This window comes from Ictidomys tridecemlineatus, chromosome 10, assembly GCF_052094955.1.
Source record: "Ictidomys tridecemlineatus isolate mIctTri1 chromosome 10, mIctTri1.hap1, whole genome shotgun sequence".
In the NCBI taxonomy this organism is placed as follows: domain Eukaryota; kingdom Metazoa; phylum Chordata; class Mammalia; order Rodentia; family Sciuridae; genus Ictidomys; species Ictidomys tridecemlineatus.
Window position 1 is genome coordinate 63,860,397 of NC_135486.1, and position 19,285 is coordinate 63,879,681.

General features: G+C 39.9%; 1 protein-coding gene across 1 annotated transcript in view; it reads left to right on the top strand.

Annotated features, from left to right (window-relative positions):
- The window catches only part of Ryr2 (ryanodine receptor 2), a 505,092-nt gene that overhangs the window by 67,205 nt on the left and 418,602 nt on the right, over window positions 1-19,285 (top strand). Inside the window, exon 2 of the mRNA XM_078023113.1 lies at window positions 7,720-7,839. Within this exon, the coding sequence (XP_077879239.1) occupies window positions 7,720-7,839 (120 nt within the window). The remainder of the gene's footprint in view (window positions 1-7,719; window positions 7,840-19,285) is intronic.

The window sequence follows — 19,285 nt, forward strand, 5'->3', positions numbered from 1 at the left end:
ATGCTAGAGAAGTCTAAAGCAATGGTGGAATAAATAAACTGGCAAACATTGATCCTAGTACCTGCGACAGCATAGGTTCTTGGTAAATGCAGTGTATGGGCAGGATCCGATCGCCTCTCTGCACTCCTCCTGCTCCCACCTAGTCTAGACCACCATCTCCCCCGTGGCTGGTTGCAGTTACCCCTAGTTCACACTGCACTCCACACCGTGGGCGTGGCTCAGTGGTTCTCCATTTTCCCCAGTACAAGCTGAAGAGCTTATGCTGACTTAAGGCTTTCATGCCAACCTCATTGCATTATAAACTACCATCTTCTCCCTGGCCTGCTCTGCTCTAGCTACAAAGTTTTTTCCTGCTTGTTTTATTTCCTTTTGGAGATGGGAGCTCAACCCAGGGCTCACAAGTGCTAGGCACACACTGAACCAGTGAACTCCATCCCGGCTCCTTCCAGTTCTTTCTGTAGCTAAGACTACAGGGCCTGGAGGGACTTCCCCCAGCCTTCCCTCTCCCCAGGAGGCTGCATGCCCTTCCCTCCATGTCCTTGTTCACAAGTCACCCCCTCTATGAGGTCCTGATGGTTCTAGTCAAATCTTCTGTCTCTAACCAATACAGCTTTTGATGCTTGTGTTCTGTTTTTGTTTTGTTTTCTAGAACTTTATATCTTCATAACATCAACATAATTATAAATTTATTACATTTGTGTTTATTGGGTTTAATCGCTTGCCAGCACATAAGCCTAATGAGTTTGGGGATCTTTGGTTTATTTGACTATTTATCTCAAGCACTTAGAATGTTTCTTAGCACATGTTGTATCCCAAGCAAGTATCTGTTAAATGATGGATGAATATTTGGAAGAAGCTGCTGCTATTGTCATTGGAGAATTATTTTTCGTGCTGTACTATTTCAGCACACTTGGCAATATTTGTTATAGAAATTATGTCTTATTACTCATCACAAAACTGCCTGAAAACCATATTCTAGCTCTTTCTCCCCATAAATATTAGACCTCTATTCTAAGTGGTTTTAAAGTCACAGGAAGTATACAACAGAAGGAATTCAAACCACACCGTGTCTATTGAGCATTTACTATGTTCAGTGATCTAAGATGGATGATATGATTGCCTTAGGTTTTTACTAAATCAGTTATACCCATTGGGTACCTGGTTTCTATAGAATGGAATCTCACCTTCTGGACAAATAGCTTTTTAAAAATATATATTTGTTTTTTAGTTGTAGATGGGCACAATACCTTATTTTTATGTGGTGCTGAGGATCGAACCCAGTGACTCATGTATGCTAGGAGAGCACTCTACCACTGAGCCATAACCCCAGCCTGACAAATAGCTTTTTGAGTCGAGGCTAACCCTAACCCTGGAACAGTTCTCATGACATAACCCAGGGAGCACACCAGGTATGTTTAGTAAATGTGGATTAACCTTTTGGAATGCAAGCATACTAAGTAGTTGGCATGATGTAGGGGATTGTGTAATGGCCAGAGTTCTTAAGAGTTTCTCTAGAGCATTGGAGAGTAGAAGATGAAAGATTGGCTTAGATTCTGTATGCAAATTACATTGTTGTAATAAAAGTTTTACTATGCTTATGTGGAAATCAGGAAACACAAGGGGCCATTTGCCTTTTTCAGTGATCCAGTTGGGCTTTATATTGATGCCGTGGATGTTTATGATATGTGAAACATTTGTCACAGTTCTGACAGGGCAATTTTGGAAGAAAATTACCAAGCCTATTTCCTGGCTCCATGAAACCATGAAATCACTTATTGGGGTTATACAATACTAGTTTTAATTGGAAATTAAATAGACTCTTACCTTGGCAAGTCTACAAAGGGACTCATCCATCAGCATGAAGGCACATGTTGTAGACAATCACAGGTAGACTGAGATGTGCAGTCACTTCAGCAGTACGTTAGTTTTGCCAGGTGCAGTGTTAGGCAATGGAGATGTACCAGGGAGTATGACTGACCTCATCTCTGCTCTCACACAGCTGCTAAGACCAGGGGATGTATAGAAGGGCGGAATGTGCTCTGTGCCAGTGGAAAGGGGCAATTCCTTCCTGAGAGTAACTTACACTCTTGTGGTTGATGAAGTGTGTTCCTTGTGTTAGAAATCTTTTGGGAAGTTGGTAGGGAACTGCAGTGGGAGGTGCTGGGGGAAGTAAATGAACACATCCCTGAATGCTAAAGGCTTCAAGGTGTTAGTGTGAAGAGGTTGAATACCTTCTGTTTGATGTTCACTGGTTACAACAGAGAACAGAACCCCTGCATATGTCACCCCCAGCTCCCTTCCCATCCCTCTCCAGGGCCTCCCATTCCTCTTTCTCTATTCTACTGGTCTTCCTTCTATTTTCATGAGATCCTATCCGCCCTGCCCCCGCTTCCAGAAAAGAGAAAACATATGACCCTGGCTTATTTGAGTCTGGCTTATTTCACTTAATGGAATGTTCTCAAGTTCAATTCATTTTCCTACAAATGATATCATTTTGTTGTTCTTCATGGCTGAATAAAACTCCATGATATATATTATATGTATGTTATATATGTATTATATATATGTATTGTATTATATATCACATTTTCTTTGTCCATTCACCTAACTCGGTCCCATAGTTCGGCTATTGCTAATTGTGCTACTGTGAACGTGGGTATGCATGCATCACCGGAGTGTGCTGACTTGAATTCTCTAGGATTAATGCCAAGAAGTGATGTAGCTGGGTCATGTGGTGGTTCTATTTGTTATTTTATTCGTTCATTCCACTATTACTTATGGAGGCTCTCTTCTGTGCTGAAAGTCTGATAGATACTGGGGCTATAGTTCTAAAAAAAAAAAAAAAGTAGATTCAATAATCAAACATCACTGAGCACATAAATGAGTGCATAATGACCAACCAAGTAAATTAACAGAAAACAGTGGTGCAGGAACACAAGACGAAAGAATTGGCCTAGCCTAGTTACCAGGGGAGGCTCGTGCCTGAAAGGAGGCCTGAATTAAGATTCAAAAGATAAATAAAAAGCTTGGTTGGTCCATGCTAGCATCTCTAACCCCACCAAACACCTGCTCTGGGCTATCAGATATGCCCTTAATAACCCCGAGACAATAGACAGCCATTGGCATTGCTCTCTGGGCCCCTCTGTGGGAGTTCTGCTTTCTGTCTATTAAGCTAATCCTGTTACTTTGCTCTTACCCTGGGTCCATGGATTTCATTTGAATTTTCAAGACAAAGAACCCACCTGATGTGCATGCTCCATGTTCCAGTACTAGCACACATCATCAGGCTGGTCATTCATAGTTAATTACAAGTTTTGAAAATTTTAAAAAGGCAAAATGACAATCTGAGTAGAATCTATTCTTGTAGAATTTTGGGTTTGGACCCGATTTCTTGTGAACCAAGTCTACATGTATTGTCCTAGTGAGGTACTAGAGCATGAGACACAGGAACTCAAAAAACAAAGGATAGTAAAGGGTGAATATTGAAGGGCATTTTTCATTTTCCCAAAGTAACAAGGTAAGAATGATGGGAACCAAGTATATGCAAGCCTTAGATACTCCACTGGCACACACAACCAGTTGTGAAAGCAAGAAATGTGAATTAGGGCTGAATATGGTAGTGCATGCTTATAATCCCAACTACTTGGGAGGCTGAGGCAGGAGGATTTCAAGGTCAAGGCCAGCCTCAGCTACTTACTGAGACTCTCTCTCAAAATGGGCTGGGAATGTGACTCAGTGGTAAATTACCCCTGGGTTAAATCCCCAGTATCCCCCACCTCCTAGAGTGAATTAGGACATTGCACCTGAAGCCAGGTAGCAAAAACTAATTCAGAAGAGGACTTACAACCTAACAAGATGTACCTTAACTACATCTGTATTCTGTTAACTGAGCAGTGCTGCTCCTGGATCTCCTCAGTGTTAGGCAGTGTTGATCTTTGTTTTGGGGTAGGGCCTAGAATGTGAGCAGTTTCATCCCCATGTGCATCATATATGTGTTAACAATACCTGGATTCACCACATGTGGGTCCCAGTAAAGACGAAAACCCAACTTATGACAACCTCTGAAATGCGAGGTCTGCGTGCTATCCAAGGGCAATCATTCTGGAGAGTCTACTTGGAAGTGAGAGAGAAGCTAATTAAAGAAACCTGGGGATGGTTTGTGTTTTGATGTTTGGTCCAGCAGGCATTTGAGATTTATTATATTGTGTCAAAGGGGAACCCTTCACTTACTGGAATGTAACATAAAAGGTGCTCCCAGGTAAAGGAGCAGACGCTGTAGGGCACATCAGGTAAATTCTGCCATTCGAAGCTGAACTCAAGGTTCTGACTGTATACTGTCTCCTTGGCTGAGCAGGGATCACCTAGATGTAGTGTTGGGCCTTTGCCAGCCCCTCTGTAGTCGATGTTAAGGCATTAAGTTGAAGGGAAACTGAATAAGTGAGTCAGGATGATTGCAAGTTCAAGGCCAGACTCGGTAATGTCGATCTGTATCAAAATTCCCCAAATTTGATGGGGTGGTTTAATGTCTTTTAATTCAATTATTTATGTAATTGGAATTTACTTCAAATTGATAAGCATTTCCACATAAGCTGATTTTGTCCAAAGTATGGTACTGGGGACTGAACCCAGAGCCTTGCCCATGCTAGGCAAGTGCTCTACCACTAATCTATGTCCCCAGAAGACTTACTTTAATATTCAGCTATTCTTGATGCTTTCCACACTCCTGTAAGGGCTACTTCTATCTATTGGGATCCACATCCTTTCTGGGACCCATTTTTGCATCCTAGAGCCTCAGTGTGGCCCTTGTTCTTGAGCATTCGTTAGAAATACAGCCTTAGACCCACCAAAGACATACAGAATCAGAAAGTGTGTTCTGGCAAGATCTGTGGGTTGCAGGATGCAGGTTCAAGATTGAAACGCACTCCCACAACATGACAAACATGGTAAAAATCAACCCAGGCAGCAGCTAGGGGCTGAAGTCTTTCAGAGCAGGTTTAATGACCTGGTTCCTGGAAACACACAGGATAAACCCTCTGAGCGAGCAAGCAGTTACTCTGAGCCTGGCTTTCCTCATCTGTGTGTGGGTGCCTTTGTGTCCCAGGGGACAAGGAGTATTAAATGAGTGAGAGCCGGGGCAGGCGCACCATGCTTTTGGGAAATCGAGTGTGTTTCTCTTGTGCAAAGCTTACTTACCAGCATTGCTCAGACGTTTGTCCCCCAGGTGTATGGTCTGCTTTCATGCCCTACCCCCACTTGCTGTCCTTTTATTCCCAAGCTCTCCTTAATTAGTACATTAAAATAATTATTTACTAAATGGTATTCAGATAGTCTCCAGCATCCGAAAAAGAGTCTTTAACTGGAGAGTGTCTTTTATGTGTCAGAGTTGGTTCCACAGGGCCAGTGAGACAGGAAATACACCCCTGGGGATGTGGTAAGGCACCAAGCACACCAGCATCTTTTTCTGTTCTTTCTTGTTAAACTATACATTTGAAAAATGCCATTTTTCTTGATCTTGCAGATTACATAAAGTACTTTGTGATTTTTTTTTAATTATGGCCGTGCTAAGCATGAATTTATATTCACATATGTTTATATGAAAATCAGGCTTTTTATTTTTAAAGCAAATGACTTTTCATTAAAATGAATGTTCACTGAAAATTAATGAGCATCTGGAGGGAAAATTAGGAGGTGGTTGTTAAACACTGGGCTTTGCCTGTGGCTGGTGCTGTAAGGGCACTATGAAGTACTGCAGCTACTGTAAGGAAAACAAAAGCAAACACACAGGATCACAAGGGTTTTAAATGCAAATGAGAGTCACTTTTCTAACATGGCTTTTTCTATGAGTTAAAATAGCTTATTTTCTGCTTTTTAAGATTAATTCCATCTCGTCACGACACTTTCATGCTGCTATTCTGCCTTGATGAAGGCAGCCTCTGGATATATTCGTGTTCATTAACGTTTTGAGTGTCATTAAAAGGATTGATGAATATATATATTTCCTTATAAATCTTTGCATTTGAAATCTCAAAATACAGATGGCTAAATACCTTAGGTACTTGCTACTTGGAACCTATTAAAGTGGGAGCTTTTGTTAACATACAGCTACATCTCCCATTTATTTAGTGTCTATTTAGTGCTATCTGCATGTCATTGTCTAAGTACTTTCTATCTCATGATCACTTTAGAGATTAGTTTCCTTGCCTAGGTCATGCAACCTAGTGAAACCAGAGTTTTGAGATGAACTTCAATTCTCTGCTTCTGACTAGTGGGGTCCTACAACCTGCAGGTACCTGCAGCTAAAAAGTGTGGCACCTCTTAACGGCAGACCCTGTCCTCCAGGGTTACAGCAGACCCCAGCAACTCATTGTGAATTTCTTCTTCTAGTTTCCTATCTTGTCAATTTGAAGCATGGACTCCACAGATGAGGATGAATAGGTATAACCCTGGGATTTACTTAAGAACAAGAACGGAATTCTTCTAGCAGGCTCCATAGCAGGTTTTCTCCACCACAGCAGTTTAGTCCAGGGGTTCCTGTAGCACCTGGGTCATTGGGATTGGTTTAAACACCCTAATTAGGGTTTGGAAGAAGTACCAATACTATTGGTCCATTTTCAAGCTCTAATTAGCTTATGCTAATTAGAGCTTGAAAATGTACTAATGCTATTGGTTAGTCCTGAGTTTCATTTACATTTGCCTTCTTTGATTTTCTCCCAGCTTAGGGAAGGGGGAGCTTGAAGTCACTGATTGCACATGCGCAGTGGGTGTGGCATCTCTGCTGTGTGCAGGCTGGACTGTGGCTGGGTGATGGACAGACTTGCCCCGGCTCACCTGGTACTGGCCCGCCTCCCCTCAGGCCTGCCATGCCTGCTCCACATAGCCCTGGGCCATACTTGCCACCCGCACTCCAACCCACCCAGACCTGTCCCACTGTTCCACTGTGCTTCTCAGCAGGGACCAGTAGGCCAGCTGAGGCGAGGAGCCATGTCACTAGTACATAGCAGAGTGAGGATGGGAATCAGATCTTGATAGCTTTTAGGTCCATGCTTCTTGCAGTACTTGCGCCATCTGTACTGTTATCCCATCGATCATCTTTCCCGTGTGCAGCTTTTCCTGTAATCCTGCTTCATTAATTGGAAGCTAGTATTGTGTTTCAGAGGATCAAACTAATAAATGGCCTCTCTGTAGGTTTTTAAGCAGCCCAGGATCATTTCCAATATGATCAAGTAGCCAATACATGGTTGAGCTAAGACTTTCCAGTCAATCTGAACCCAGAAATTCAGTTACCGAGTTACTCCCTGTGTTATCTGTGTAGTGACATGTGTACCTGCTATCAGAATCTCATTCTTGATGATACTTGATATCCTTGAAGTATGTCAGAGAATTGTTGGTGATTCTGATGATTAAAATTGTGCATAAGAGTACTAACAGGAAAATCCTATATTTTACTATTCCCCACGCATATTCTCTGTGGGGAGCAGTAATAATAGCAAGAAAAGTATTGATATCTCTGAATGGCAATCCCTCTTCTCTTCCACCCGGTTACCTTCTTGCAAATAAAAAGGGCTTTGGGAATTGAGTCTATTTTTATTTTTATATTTTTGGACAGTGGTTAACATTTGGCTCAGGTTTTTTAAATGCACAAAAATTGTGTTTTTCTGGATCTGTTTTAGACTCATCGTGTCCAGTCTCACCTTTTCTTCCGTTTCTCCTCCTTTGCAGGATGATGAAGTGGTTCTGCAGTGTACCGCAACCATCCACAAAGAACAACAGAAACTATGTTTGGCAGCAGAAGGATTTGGCAACAGACTTTGTTTCTTAGAGTCCACTTCCAATTCCAAGGTAGGATGCAGCTTTTCAAGGCTATTCCCACTGTCGCGTTTCACTCATGGCATTTATGAGCCCCTAATTATTTTCTGTAGAACCCATAAAATTAAAAAATGCTTTCACACTTCAATATGGACGTTTTTAAGTAAGCCTCTATTGGACACACAGAACTGGAACTTGTGAACAAGTGCGTACAAAGTCTTTGCTCCGTGAAGTTGATTGTAGTGGAAAAATAAATAGGTGATGGAATTTCTGAATAGTTAAGGCCAGGAAGAAAAAGGGGAGCAGAGGAAGACTTGCCCTGGTACAGAGTATTTCAGGAAGACCTTTCTGAGATAGTCGTTTGAACAGTCTGGAATCAAGTGAGAGAATGAACAGTTCTCAGTTCTGGAACCTTCCACAAGGAAGAACCAGGTAACTCAAGGTGGGTAGGAGTGCACGTGCAGAATGTTTTCAGAACCGCAAACAAAGTGCTAGTGGAAGCCGCTGAGGCCTTCAAGGAACTAGCCATGGATGGCCTTCTAGGCCAAGATAAGGAGTTCAGGATTCTTTTTAGTGTGAAGGGAGGTCATGGGTTGTGGTTTTAGGTTTAGCATTTTAAAAATTACTTTGGCTCCAACATAGACTTGAAGCTGTAGTGAGATCAAGAGGAGAAGCAGAGGCTCTTGGGGAGGTGCTTGCTGCAGCCCTGGTGGGAGCTGGCTCTTGTAGCTCTTCCTCCGCCTGGAATTGTTGGCAGGGGAGAAATGTGGGTGGGTCTGGAACATGCTGTGAGGACAGACTGGGTTTGCTGATGGATCAGACACCCTAGAGGAAGGGAAGGAGAGGAAGCGAGGGTGTCTCTGGGGTAGGAAATCAAGGAGAAAACGGCCAGTTTAATACTCTTCTGTTTAGCATGTTGTAGATTGTGCAGTACTTCGAAATGGATGATCTCGTCTAATTGTCCCAATAAGAAGAGCTGTCATTGTCTTCGTAGTCATTGTGCAGATGAGACAAGGGAGCTAGCAGAGGCTCAGGACTGTGTAACTGCTCAAGGTGACCCCAGGCAATAGGTCAGCCATTGCTTCTCATGTTTGTGCCTGGGGCTTTGAGCTTCACATCCTTGGTTTACTCTGTCTGCCACTGAACCTCTTTGGTTGTTCTGTAAAATATTATTGAGTAATGTGTATATGTATATCCTTGGTTTACTCTAGTAATTTATGCTAAATAACAATATTAGTTTTCTGCAATACATTATGCATCTTATAGTCCTATTTAGATTTATTTCAGTTTAACAAGGTTTTTATGTGACATTCCCTTTGTACAACTTAATGGGGACAGTTTCAGTTGTGAAAAGTACTCCTTAAAAAGCTATTAATCATTTCATTGTGATATTTTCTCTGTGGTTTCTGGTATTTCTGTGGTGGCTAGAGGCAGGCTGATACCTTTAGTTAAGCTGTTTTCTGACCTTCTATTTCATATTGGACACTATAGTAGCTGCTGTTCTCCCAGCTACCTGATGAAAGAGCTGATTTGCACAGCTAATCAAGACATCCTGGATTCTACAGTGGGTATTATCACTTCATGGTCAAGTCGGACATTGACTTGGGACTGGTTACCATTTAAACTGCCTAGTTCCTGTCAAGGACACTTGACCATGCAGTTGCCTCTGATGACCTAGTGAACTGAGTATTTTAACACTTCTTATTTTCATGCTATCTTGTACATTTCTGATTTATCTGAAAATTTACATTTGGCATCAGATAATTAGATTAAAAGGCTGTTTTTAAAGTTCTTACATGGGCTTGGGGATCTGACTCAGGGCTAGAACACTTAAAATAAGGTTGTTGGTTCAATCCCTGGTACTGCCAAGAAAAACAGTTGTTTAAGAGTTCTACGTACGATACAGGTGCTCTTTACTCTTTGCCACTTAGGGGCAAGGGTGAGGGTTAGCAATCTATCAGTTTGTCTCATATCTCCTTTTACCTTTTGGATGCCCTTCCTATAATTCTCTGCCTGCTGGAACACTGCTTATCCCCCAAAGCCTGTTTCAGACACACTCTTCTGTGTTACTGTTTCTGAACACCATATTTCTTTTTTTTTCGAGTACCAGGGATTGAACCTTGTCTGTTTAACCACTGATCCGTGTTTTCTTGCCCTTTTTATTTTTTGTTTTGAGAAAGATTCCACTGCTGCCCATGCTGAGTGCACAGGGATACCCCTCCCAGGCCACATGTCCCTCTGCACCCCTGAGGGCCAGACATCTCATTTATCTTTTATCCAAGCACGTGGTGTTGAACTAATAAAATTTAATGGATAATCATGTTTGAAAGGGAATCAATAGTCTTTAGGTTAATTATATATTTCCTTCTAAGACTTCAAATTTTCTGTAATAACTGTTAAAAGTGTTCATCTCAGTTCATGTTTTCAATATGAAAACCTGGGTAGAGCTGTACTTCACACAGACGTATCTGGACTTGATATTTGTTGAATTTTTTTTTTCCAAATTGGTATCTTCTATATTTATCATAGAGGTAGGGAGAACAGAATAATTACTGGCAATAACTAGTGAGACACTGTAAATTATATAAGTGCTCCCAGAAACAGTCCTAGGAATACCTCAAGTTATAGAACTATTTAACCATTACTTGTTCAGACTGATCTTTGCCTGCAAGTGAATGGTTCATAATTGCAGTATCAATGGTTCTGAGAAAATACAAACATTTAAGCCTGAGGACACATGCAGATTAGTTACTCCTGATTCAAAACTATGGGTATTTACTGTATGCCTCTGTAATAAATAGCTTCTCATCTTCGTCTCTGTATTTTGGAACTGAGAAGTTGGGCTTCTTGATTTTTAGGAATTAGTGACCTTGAAACTAACTCACTTTGTCATTAATAAAGATTGTCAGAAATGAGAAGTTACCAGGGAGGCAGAGTTCTTAGTCTCTTTGAATTATGATGTAAAAGCAGACATAGCCACAAACATAGTCAAACCCCAGACTCACAGACCAAACATAATCTAAAGCAAATGGTGGGGTTGTGGGTGGGTAGACTGGTCAGGTAGGATCTTTCTGGAGCAGTCTTGGTCCTATAGGCTTTCAAAACTAACCAAATAAAGCTCCCTTCCAGGACAAAGCCCTGATGGGGGTGTGGGGATTGTTGAGAATAGAGTCTATAATGGGTGGGGGGAGAGGCAAGGATAGAGAAGGACCAGGCAAAAGTCATAGGGGGAGCGGCAGAACTGATAGAATTCATAAAGCAAGAGGCCGTATTTCTCCTATTAAGGAAAAATCATGGGGTCAAGAGCTCCAAAGGCCAGAGCTAATGCAGCTAGGTGGCCTCCAGTAACAGAATGTGGTACCTCAATTTTTATTTGTCCGCTTGGCATTCCTTTATTGCCTATGTAATTATATAAATCAGGTATAATTCATATAAGTTCAGTAGTCCAATTTATATGCATTTACATAATTATAATTGTTTTACATATAACATAGGGCCTGAGGGCCAGACATCTCATTTATTTATAAATATATAATTTATTTATAAAATACATAATTTTAGATATAGAAGAGTAAGGTGTAGAAACAATATCTGCAGGCAATAAAGTTTTACCAGATAAACAAACTTAAGGCTGTGAACTAATGTTTCAAAATAGGTTAAAAGAAATTCAGAAAATTGGAGACAGCATGAAAGAATAACATAAATTATAAACTAGAAATAAGACGAGAAATAGCACTGGAAGACAGCAGAAAGATAAAAGGAGTAAATTATAAATTAAAGAAAACCCAATTTTAGCAGTGGAGACTGATCTCAGTGGTATACCAGAGTGTACAAACCTACAGGTTATGTCATCAAGAAATACAAGATGAAAAAGTGAAAGCCTTTAGAAGTCCACTTGAGAAAGACACTGAAGGATACGTCACTGCAGTGACAATGACATGGCTCCTGGTTTCCCACACAGCAGAACGGCTGCAGTGAAGTGCGGGCTACAAGCAGGACCTGCAGCATGGAGCCTGCCACGCAGATTGGGGGTCCTGAGGCGCTGCGAGCTGAGCTGTCCAGACCGGTCACCCTTGGGGGCCAGGCAGGGAGTCCTACCTATGCCTGCTGCAGCCAGGGCCTAGAGTTGGACTTCCTAGACCTGCTGGAAGAAAATGCAAGTAGGCAGAGCTGATTGGATGACAGGACTCCAGAGCTGACCAATAGCATTAGTACGTTTCCAAACCCTAATTAGCATAAGTCTGGACCAATAGCAGTGAACCCAGTGGTTTATAAACCCCTGGACTAGCAAATCTGGGAGTTCCGCTTGTGCTCCAGCTGTTCAGTAGGTTGTATGGTTTGGTCCGCGGATTTCCTTCTTCATGTTTATAAACCAAGTAAGAAGAAATTGAAGGGTGAGCTCCTGGGTCTTTTACAACACCAGAGGCCATGCCTGCCAATGAATGACAGCCGATGAAAGTTCACCTCAGAGGACTGTTTCAGACTCCACAGAGAAATTCCAGTGTTACCTCCCTGCAAAAGCAGGGAATGAAGTTTCATCTCAAAACTTCAGTTCCAAAAATAGGGAAGAACTGTGTAGGGCCCCGTTTGCCTGAGACCACATGTTGGGAGGGTCAGGAGCACACCTGGGGCAGTAATCTCAGAACCAAAGCAGTGTTGTAGTACAGAGGTGAACTTTTTAAAGGAAAAAAAAAATCTTTTGAATTTTGGCAAAAATACAAGTCATTTCAAAGAGAAGATAGTCCATTTGTTACCTGCCTTTTAAATGACCATGCTTTCTGCCAAAAGGAAACGCAGTAATGGATTATCTTTTCTTGGACTTCTTGAATATGTCAACAAAGGTCCCCAACAGTTAAGAATGTGGACACAAGTAGAGATGGTGTTTCCGTGAGCTGTCCCATAGGAATTTGCTATAGAGTCTTAGTGTGGGAGAGAGCACGATGGGGCTGTCTCTGCTCTGAGGCTGCAGTCAACCAGCTACCAAGAAGTGAGGGGAGGACAGGGAGAGTTTAGAACAACTACCTTTAACTTTCTGATTGCTTATGGGTCCTGAACAAAAACAAATGGTGGAACTTCAGCTGGAAGAGAAGGGTAAGGTAAGGAGTCATTAGCTAGTTTCAGTTATGCTCATAGAACTGATAGATAAGGTAGTAACCAAAAACATAGGGACTTAAGGTGTTATTTGAAGATACTGGTATTAGGGAAGCCAACATTTAGTACCTCAAGAAGATATTTGTACCCTCACTTCATCATTCCATGAATGACGCACATATTTAATACATGTAGTGTTTTAAATTCAATGAACAAGACCATTATAAATAAAGTGAAATGACATATTTAGTCTTTTAAAGTAAAATGAGTTTAAACAATGAGAGTTGAGACCATAAATATATTGATCATGCAAAATAATGGTAAGCAGGCTTGACTTAACCTATTAAAATACGAAAAATTTAGGCTTCACTAACAAAGCTAAACCTGACACTGAAACAAGGGGATTCAGAAAGGTCAAAACTGAAGGATAGAAAAGTATCAGATTCATGAATGAGTAAAATGAACGCCGTTGTCTGAGTCTTTGTCAAGTTTTTAACAAAGACTTTGAGAGACGATAGTTTTTAATGCTAAAGGGTTCACCTCTCAATGAAGACAGTAGTTATGGCTCATAACAGAAACAGCTTTTACAAAGAGACTCAAGAATTGCAAGGAGAGACCGAACTACAGCACACTTGAACTGGAAAAAAAATAAGGTGCTCGGCATGATCGTGAGATTGATCTCTGAGACCTGTCAACGTTTGAACCTCAGAAACAGGAAGAAGGTGAGTTCCTTGAAAGTGCACAGGTAGCAGTAGAGATAGTATTTTAGGCCTCAAAGAAAACCTTTGTAAACTCCAGAGTAGCAATAATACAAACATGTCTGGAAAGGAATAAAATTCAGAAATTAACCAAAAATCCCACAACTTCTCCTGAAAACCACTACCCCCAACACGAAAAAGACTTTTCTACCTAAAAAATGACAAAGAACAATATTAAATACATCTTGGGTCAAGGGAGAAATGTAAAATAAAATCCAAGAGTTTCTTGAACAATATAAGAAACACATGATATTTTAGAACATGTGAGATACAACTGAAGTTAAATTATAGAATTAAATACATATTAAAATTTAAAAAGTATTAAAATAATAGAAAACTAGAAAAAGGGCAACAGAGTAAGCAAAAGTAAAGAGGAGGGAATTAATAAAGATAAGTTAATCTTAAAACTTGGTTCTTTGGAAAAGTGGATAAATCACTGATCAAAAAGGAAGAAGGGACAGATGTTCAGATATTAAAAGTTACATATGGGTCAAGGAAGAAAAATGGATTAGAGGAAATTAAATCATGGGCCATTTGCCTAATTATATACAAATGAATTTTAAACTGTTGATGAAATGAATTACTTTCTAAAAATATTAAATAATTCTGCAGAAACTCCAAAAGATTACCAAAAAATGAGAGTTCCCCAACAGATCATGCACCACATTAAATAACCCCTGTTTACGTGTGCTACTTAAACTATTCTAAAGCATAAGCCAATCATGTGGAAGATTTGTTTATTCCAAAATTTATCCAGTATTACATGGATTTCAAAATCTGAAAAACGACTTTGCAAAGAGACTCTGTAGATTAATTTTACATTGATCCACAAATCTAGGATAAAGTATCTTAAATGAAGATACCAGTGGTATATTAAAATCTCTATCATAACCAGTGAAGTTTGGGAATCTAGGGTGTAGCTCTGTATTGTAAATCTGCTAATATGATTCTAAGCATTAGCAGAGAAGAAAATGTCTTAAACTTTTCCTTAGATGGGAAAAGGTATTGGACAAAATTCAAATTCTGTTTACATTTAAAAAATACTGGAAGAGGAATTAATATGTTACAGGTGCACAGTGAGGTGCATGTAAACGTGCACTTCATTTCAAAGGTGGGCGCTTTGCTTAAAGGGAAGCACTAGTGGTGGTCAGGTGTGAGTCAGGAGGCTATCTGATCTGTCGTGTGTGTGGGGGTGGGTGGGTTTGGGAGCACAAGCCCACACAATAGACACAATATTGGAGATGAAGAGGTAAAACTATTTCTAGTAGTGGATGATTTGATTATATAATAGTTTAGAAAAAATCAAGGAACGAACTATGAAAATGGGTTTGAGAGAAATCCATGAAAAAGCAGGTTACAAAATCAGTGTAACGAGAGCTTTTGTATATTCAGTGTATCAGCTTCATAGATATTGGAATGTAGATATGTGTGGAATGATACTTAGTACATACAACACACAGAAACTCAAGCTTTCACTAAAATAGGAGACCAATAATAGTCTAAGGCCAATCATTTGCCAACATATAGGCATTAAACTTGCGTGTTATTCATATTTGCCTGTTTTTGACAGGAAAATTATTTATAGAGTAAATTACATGTGCATGTGCTAATCAACTAATTTTCATGTATGTGTTAAATTGATATTTATGAGGACTTCAGATTTAAGTGCTGTTTTGGTTTTTCTTTGTGGTATGTTTTTAAAGCTCAAATTAGATCAAAGGGTTACATGAAGATATTTACCTTTATATTGAAAATTATGCTTAGTCCCAGAGACCTCTGCTCTTGAAATATGAAATATAATTTTACCTTATTTATATTGGTTTCATTACTGCTCTTTAAAATTTGATAGTTGGGAGAGTATGATAGAATAAAATCATGAATATTTAATTCTGAAGAATAAATAACTCAATGTGTTTGTATTCTGAGGGGCTGGTGTTAACATTTTGTAACCCCATTTTCCTGTTGGTCACACCTTTCTAGAAGTCAGTATCCACACTGTGTGCTAGTTGACTCTTTCAAGGACTATGGGAAAGAGGCCTGAGCTGGCTGGCTTTGCTCTAACCAGCCATTAAGGTGGAAAAGTCACACTCCTGGCTATCGAAGTCTGCTAACCGGCCCTGCCAGGGTGTGGCACAGTATAGCTCTTCCTCTCTCCTTTTCCCTTATAATTATTTTATGATCAGTAAGATATTTGAATAAGTGGAATAAGTGCTGGTTAACCCTGTGTTCCTTTGGTAATGTTCAGTTTAATCTAGGGATTTTAAGTTGAGTTACATTAAGAAATAACTCATAGTTGATGTTAAATCTTTATAATTTCAGGCCTAATGTATTAGTAAATTTAAGATAAATGTTGTGTGGATTTTTTTTCTATATTTTTATAGGTAGAGTAGAATAACTGTAATAAACTCAAATGAACCAGACTCCTTTGAGCTCCCTTTAAGGTTTGGGGCTGTTAATTGAAACCAACTGATCAAAAGAATGGGCTAAATAACACTGCCTATGTAGTTCTGTGAAGGACTGTAGTTGGTCTGATGGTTTCCTTGGGATTAAGTTATTTGGCTTTTAAGTTGTTGACTAGGTACAGTGGATGATAACAAGCATTGGTTAATACTGACCATTTCCCGGGAAACTCTGTGCTGTTGAATCTCACCTTTTACACAGTATCTAAAACTCAGGGCCATGTACACTTCAAAAACAATATCTGATGCTGTGCTCAATCCAATCCAAATTCTACTAGATGACTACACAGTGAGAGTTTTTAAGTTTCTTAAAAGGATTACCAGAGAAATTTAAAACTGAAGGAAAAATTGCAAAACTGGAACAGAATGTAGAATGCAGCAGCGCAAAGCTCATGGAAAACCAGGGTTCCATAGGGGGAGAGTTTGGGAAGCACTGTTCTGTACAAATGTGACAGATACATCAAGAGTCATGTAGTATCCCTCCCCACAAAAGGAAATTACATTAAACAGAATCACCATCTTGTTTAACGATCTTATCATGAATAGTGTAGTTTTCTGGTGTTTGTGGTTTCGGGACAGAAACACAGGAGGATCTTGAAGACTTGCTTAACAGAAATTCTGATTCTTGTATATGTGAGACTACTCCATAGCCATGGTGTATTAAAAAAAATGTAGTTGATTTTTATCAGGCTTCCAGGAAGGAAGTTGGCCCTGTGAAGTTCTTCACAGCCATGTGAAAACCTCTTTCCATTTCCTCCCATTTCTATGGCCTCATTTTAATTAAAAGTTTTTCTTGCCGTCATGGGACATGATAGAGAATATTTTATCTTCAGTGACTTCTCATCTCAGGATATTATTCACCACCATAAATAATGCACTAGTATATTAATGATGCATAATAGTTGTGCTATTCTAGATGAACGGCTCTTCTTGTTAAAGTGAGAATTTCTGAATAATAAAAATGTCAGTATAAGATAAATGCTAGATGATGTAAGAAAGGCTCATTTGAAAGACAAAGTTTACAAAACATGTTAAATATCAGATCTTGTTTGTCAATGTGTTTCCACTAAATTTGAACTGAAACAAAGTACAATTTTAGGAAAATATTAGCATCATTTTCTTTATTCATTTTAGCTTTCATAAGATTTTTCTTGTGCAGAAGGAAGGCAAATGAAGACAAAAGGAATACCGATGGGGTTGAAAAGAAGAAAAATTATCAACCAGCATACGTTTGTCAGTGTTCTTGTATTTTAGTTATATAATTATTTATTTGCTGATGTTTAAGAGGAAGACAAAATGGGTGATAGGAAAATATCTGCCTGAAGGAAAATATCTCAATGATGTGTGAATATTTAGTCTATGCAGGATAACTTCAGACTTATAACTCTTCCGATTGATCAAGATGCTGTTTAAGAATACCTGGGGGTTTTTTCTGACAGATTATTACATTGGGCTAGAATGGAACTGTTTGTTTAGTTATGACTTGTACATCATGTAGAAATGATCTTGCTAGCATTTCAAACATGCACGGATGCTGCTACTACAGGTTCAGATGTAGATTCATTGACTATAACAAATGTCACTTCCTTGGGAGTGTTGATACTGGGGCACTGCATGTGGTGGAAGCAGGAAGTCAGGACAAGGTACCTTCTGTTAGGGTTTGCTCTGAGCATACAATTGATGTAAAAGATGAATCCCACTTGAAACACAAACCAGGCAATCAACACAAGATCGCTAAATGTTCATCAGTGGAAAAATTGCTAATTAAATTACAATGTATTCAAGTGATGCTGCGCTGCACACGGGGAAATTGGGAAATCATGAGCACGTGTATCAATGACAGTCAACTCCAGGAATTGACTAGTGTGAAAAAATGAATCAAATTGCAGATGGATGTATATAGCATGATACTATTTATGTCATGTTAAAATATTCAAAATAATTCTATGTAAGTCACTAGAATACCCATGTAGCAGAATTCTGAATAATTTCGCACTGGTGATAACACTACACTCAGCAGAATGATTACTCCTCTTACAGAAGGCCAGGCAGAATGAAATTGGTTCTGGATACACAGTGGCTTGAACTCTGTATGCAATGATTTACTTTTTAGCTGGGCCTCAGAACATGATTGTTCTGGAATTTCTGTATGTTTCATATTTCTGAAGTACTCCATTAGAAAACAGCTGTGGAAAAAGATGCTTGATTGGCAGCCAGAATATTTTTAAAAATAAGAAGTAAACACTCAAGTAATTAATCTAGGAAGTTCTGATGCTATGAATAATAATTTCTTGTTGGATTTACATTTTCAAGGTTATCTCTTAAAAGCGTGAAACAGAAATTGCTTTACTGGAATCTCACTGTAATTCAAGGTGCGGAGTTGAATAAGAGGGTCAACTTGGTAAATGGTGATATGGGAATAGAGAGCGGAGGACACATGCACTGGAGACCTGCCTTGCACACCTGTGATTATACCAGGGTGGACAGTGCAGAGGTGGGAGGGTGAGAATGAGCATGGACAGTTCAAAGGACAGAGGCCCGAGTGGTTGGATCCAGCAGGTGAAGGGGCAAATGGTCTGAAAATGAGAGAAGGTGCCGGGCTTCTATGCTGGAATAAGAAGTGTGGTGCTTCAGTTCAGTGGGCATCGTTGGGTGATTGTAAGCAAGGGCGTTATAGGACCCTACTTATGTTTGTAAATAACTTTCCTGTTGCTGCCTGAGGAGGGGACCATAGAGTCAGGAGATGGCAGAAACTCAAAATAGGATGGTGTTAGAGGCAATAGAAGTAGTTGGATTCACAGTTTTTGTTATTTGGATTTGAGAGGGAAGAAGGAGCTAGGTTTTTGGTTCTGGGTAGATTGTTGAAGTGAATAAAACAGGTGGAGCCCACCAGGGGTAAGGAAGACTCACTAATAAGCCAAGTTCTGCTGGGATGTTCTGTTTGACATACAAGCGAAGGGTCAAAGAAGCAGCATGGTGATGCTGGGGATTCTAAGGAGAGCGTGGGGTTGGGACAGACTGGAGGTCCTCAGGTTATCATATGATATTTACAACCTCAATTTTGGGTGAGAATCACCAGGGCAAATGTGTGCTTGCAGGAGGAGTTAGGGACTAGCTCAGATGCTTCTGGCTATTGAGGTGGATCAGAGGAGAAGGATGTGGCGAGGCTGA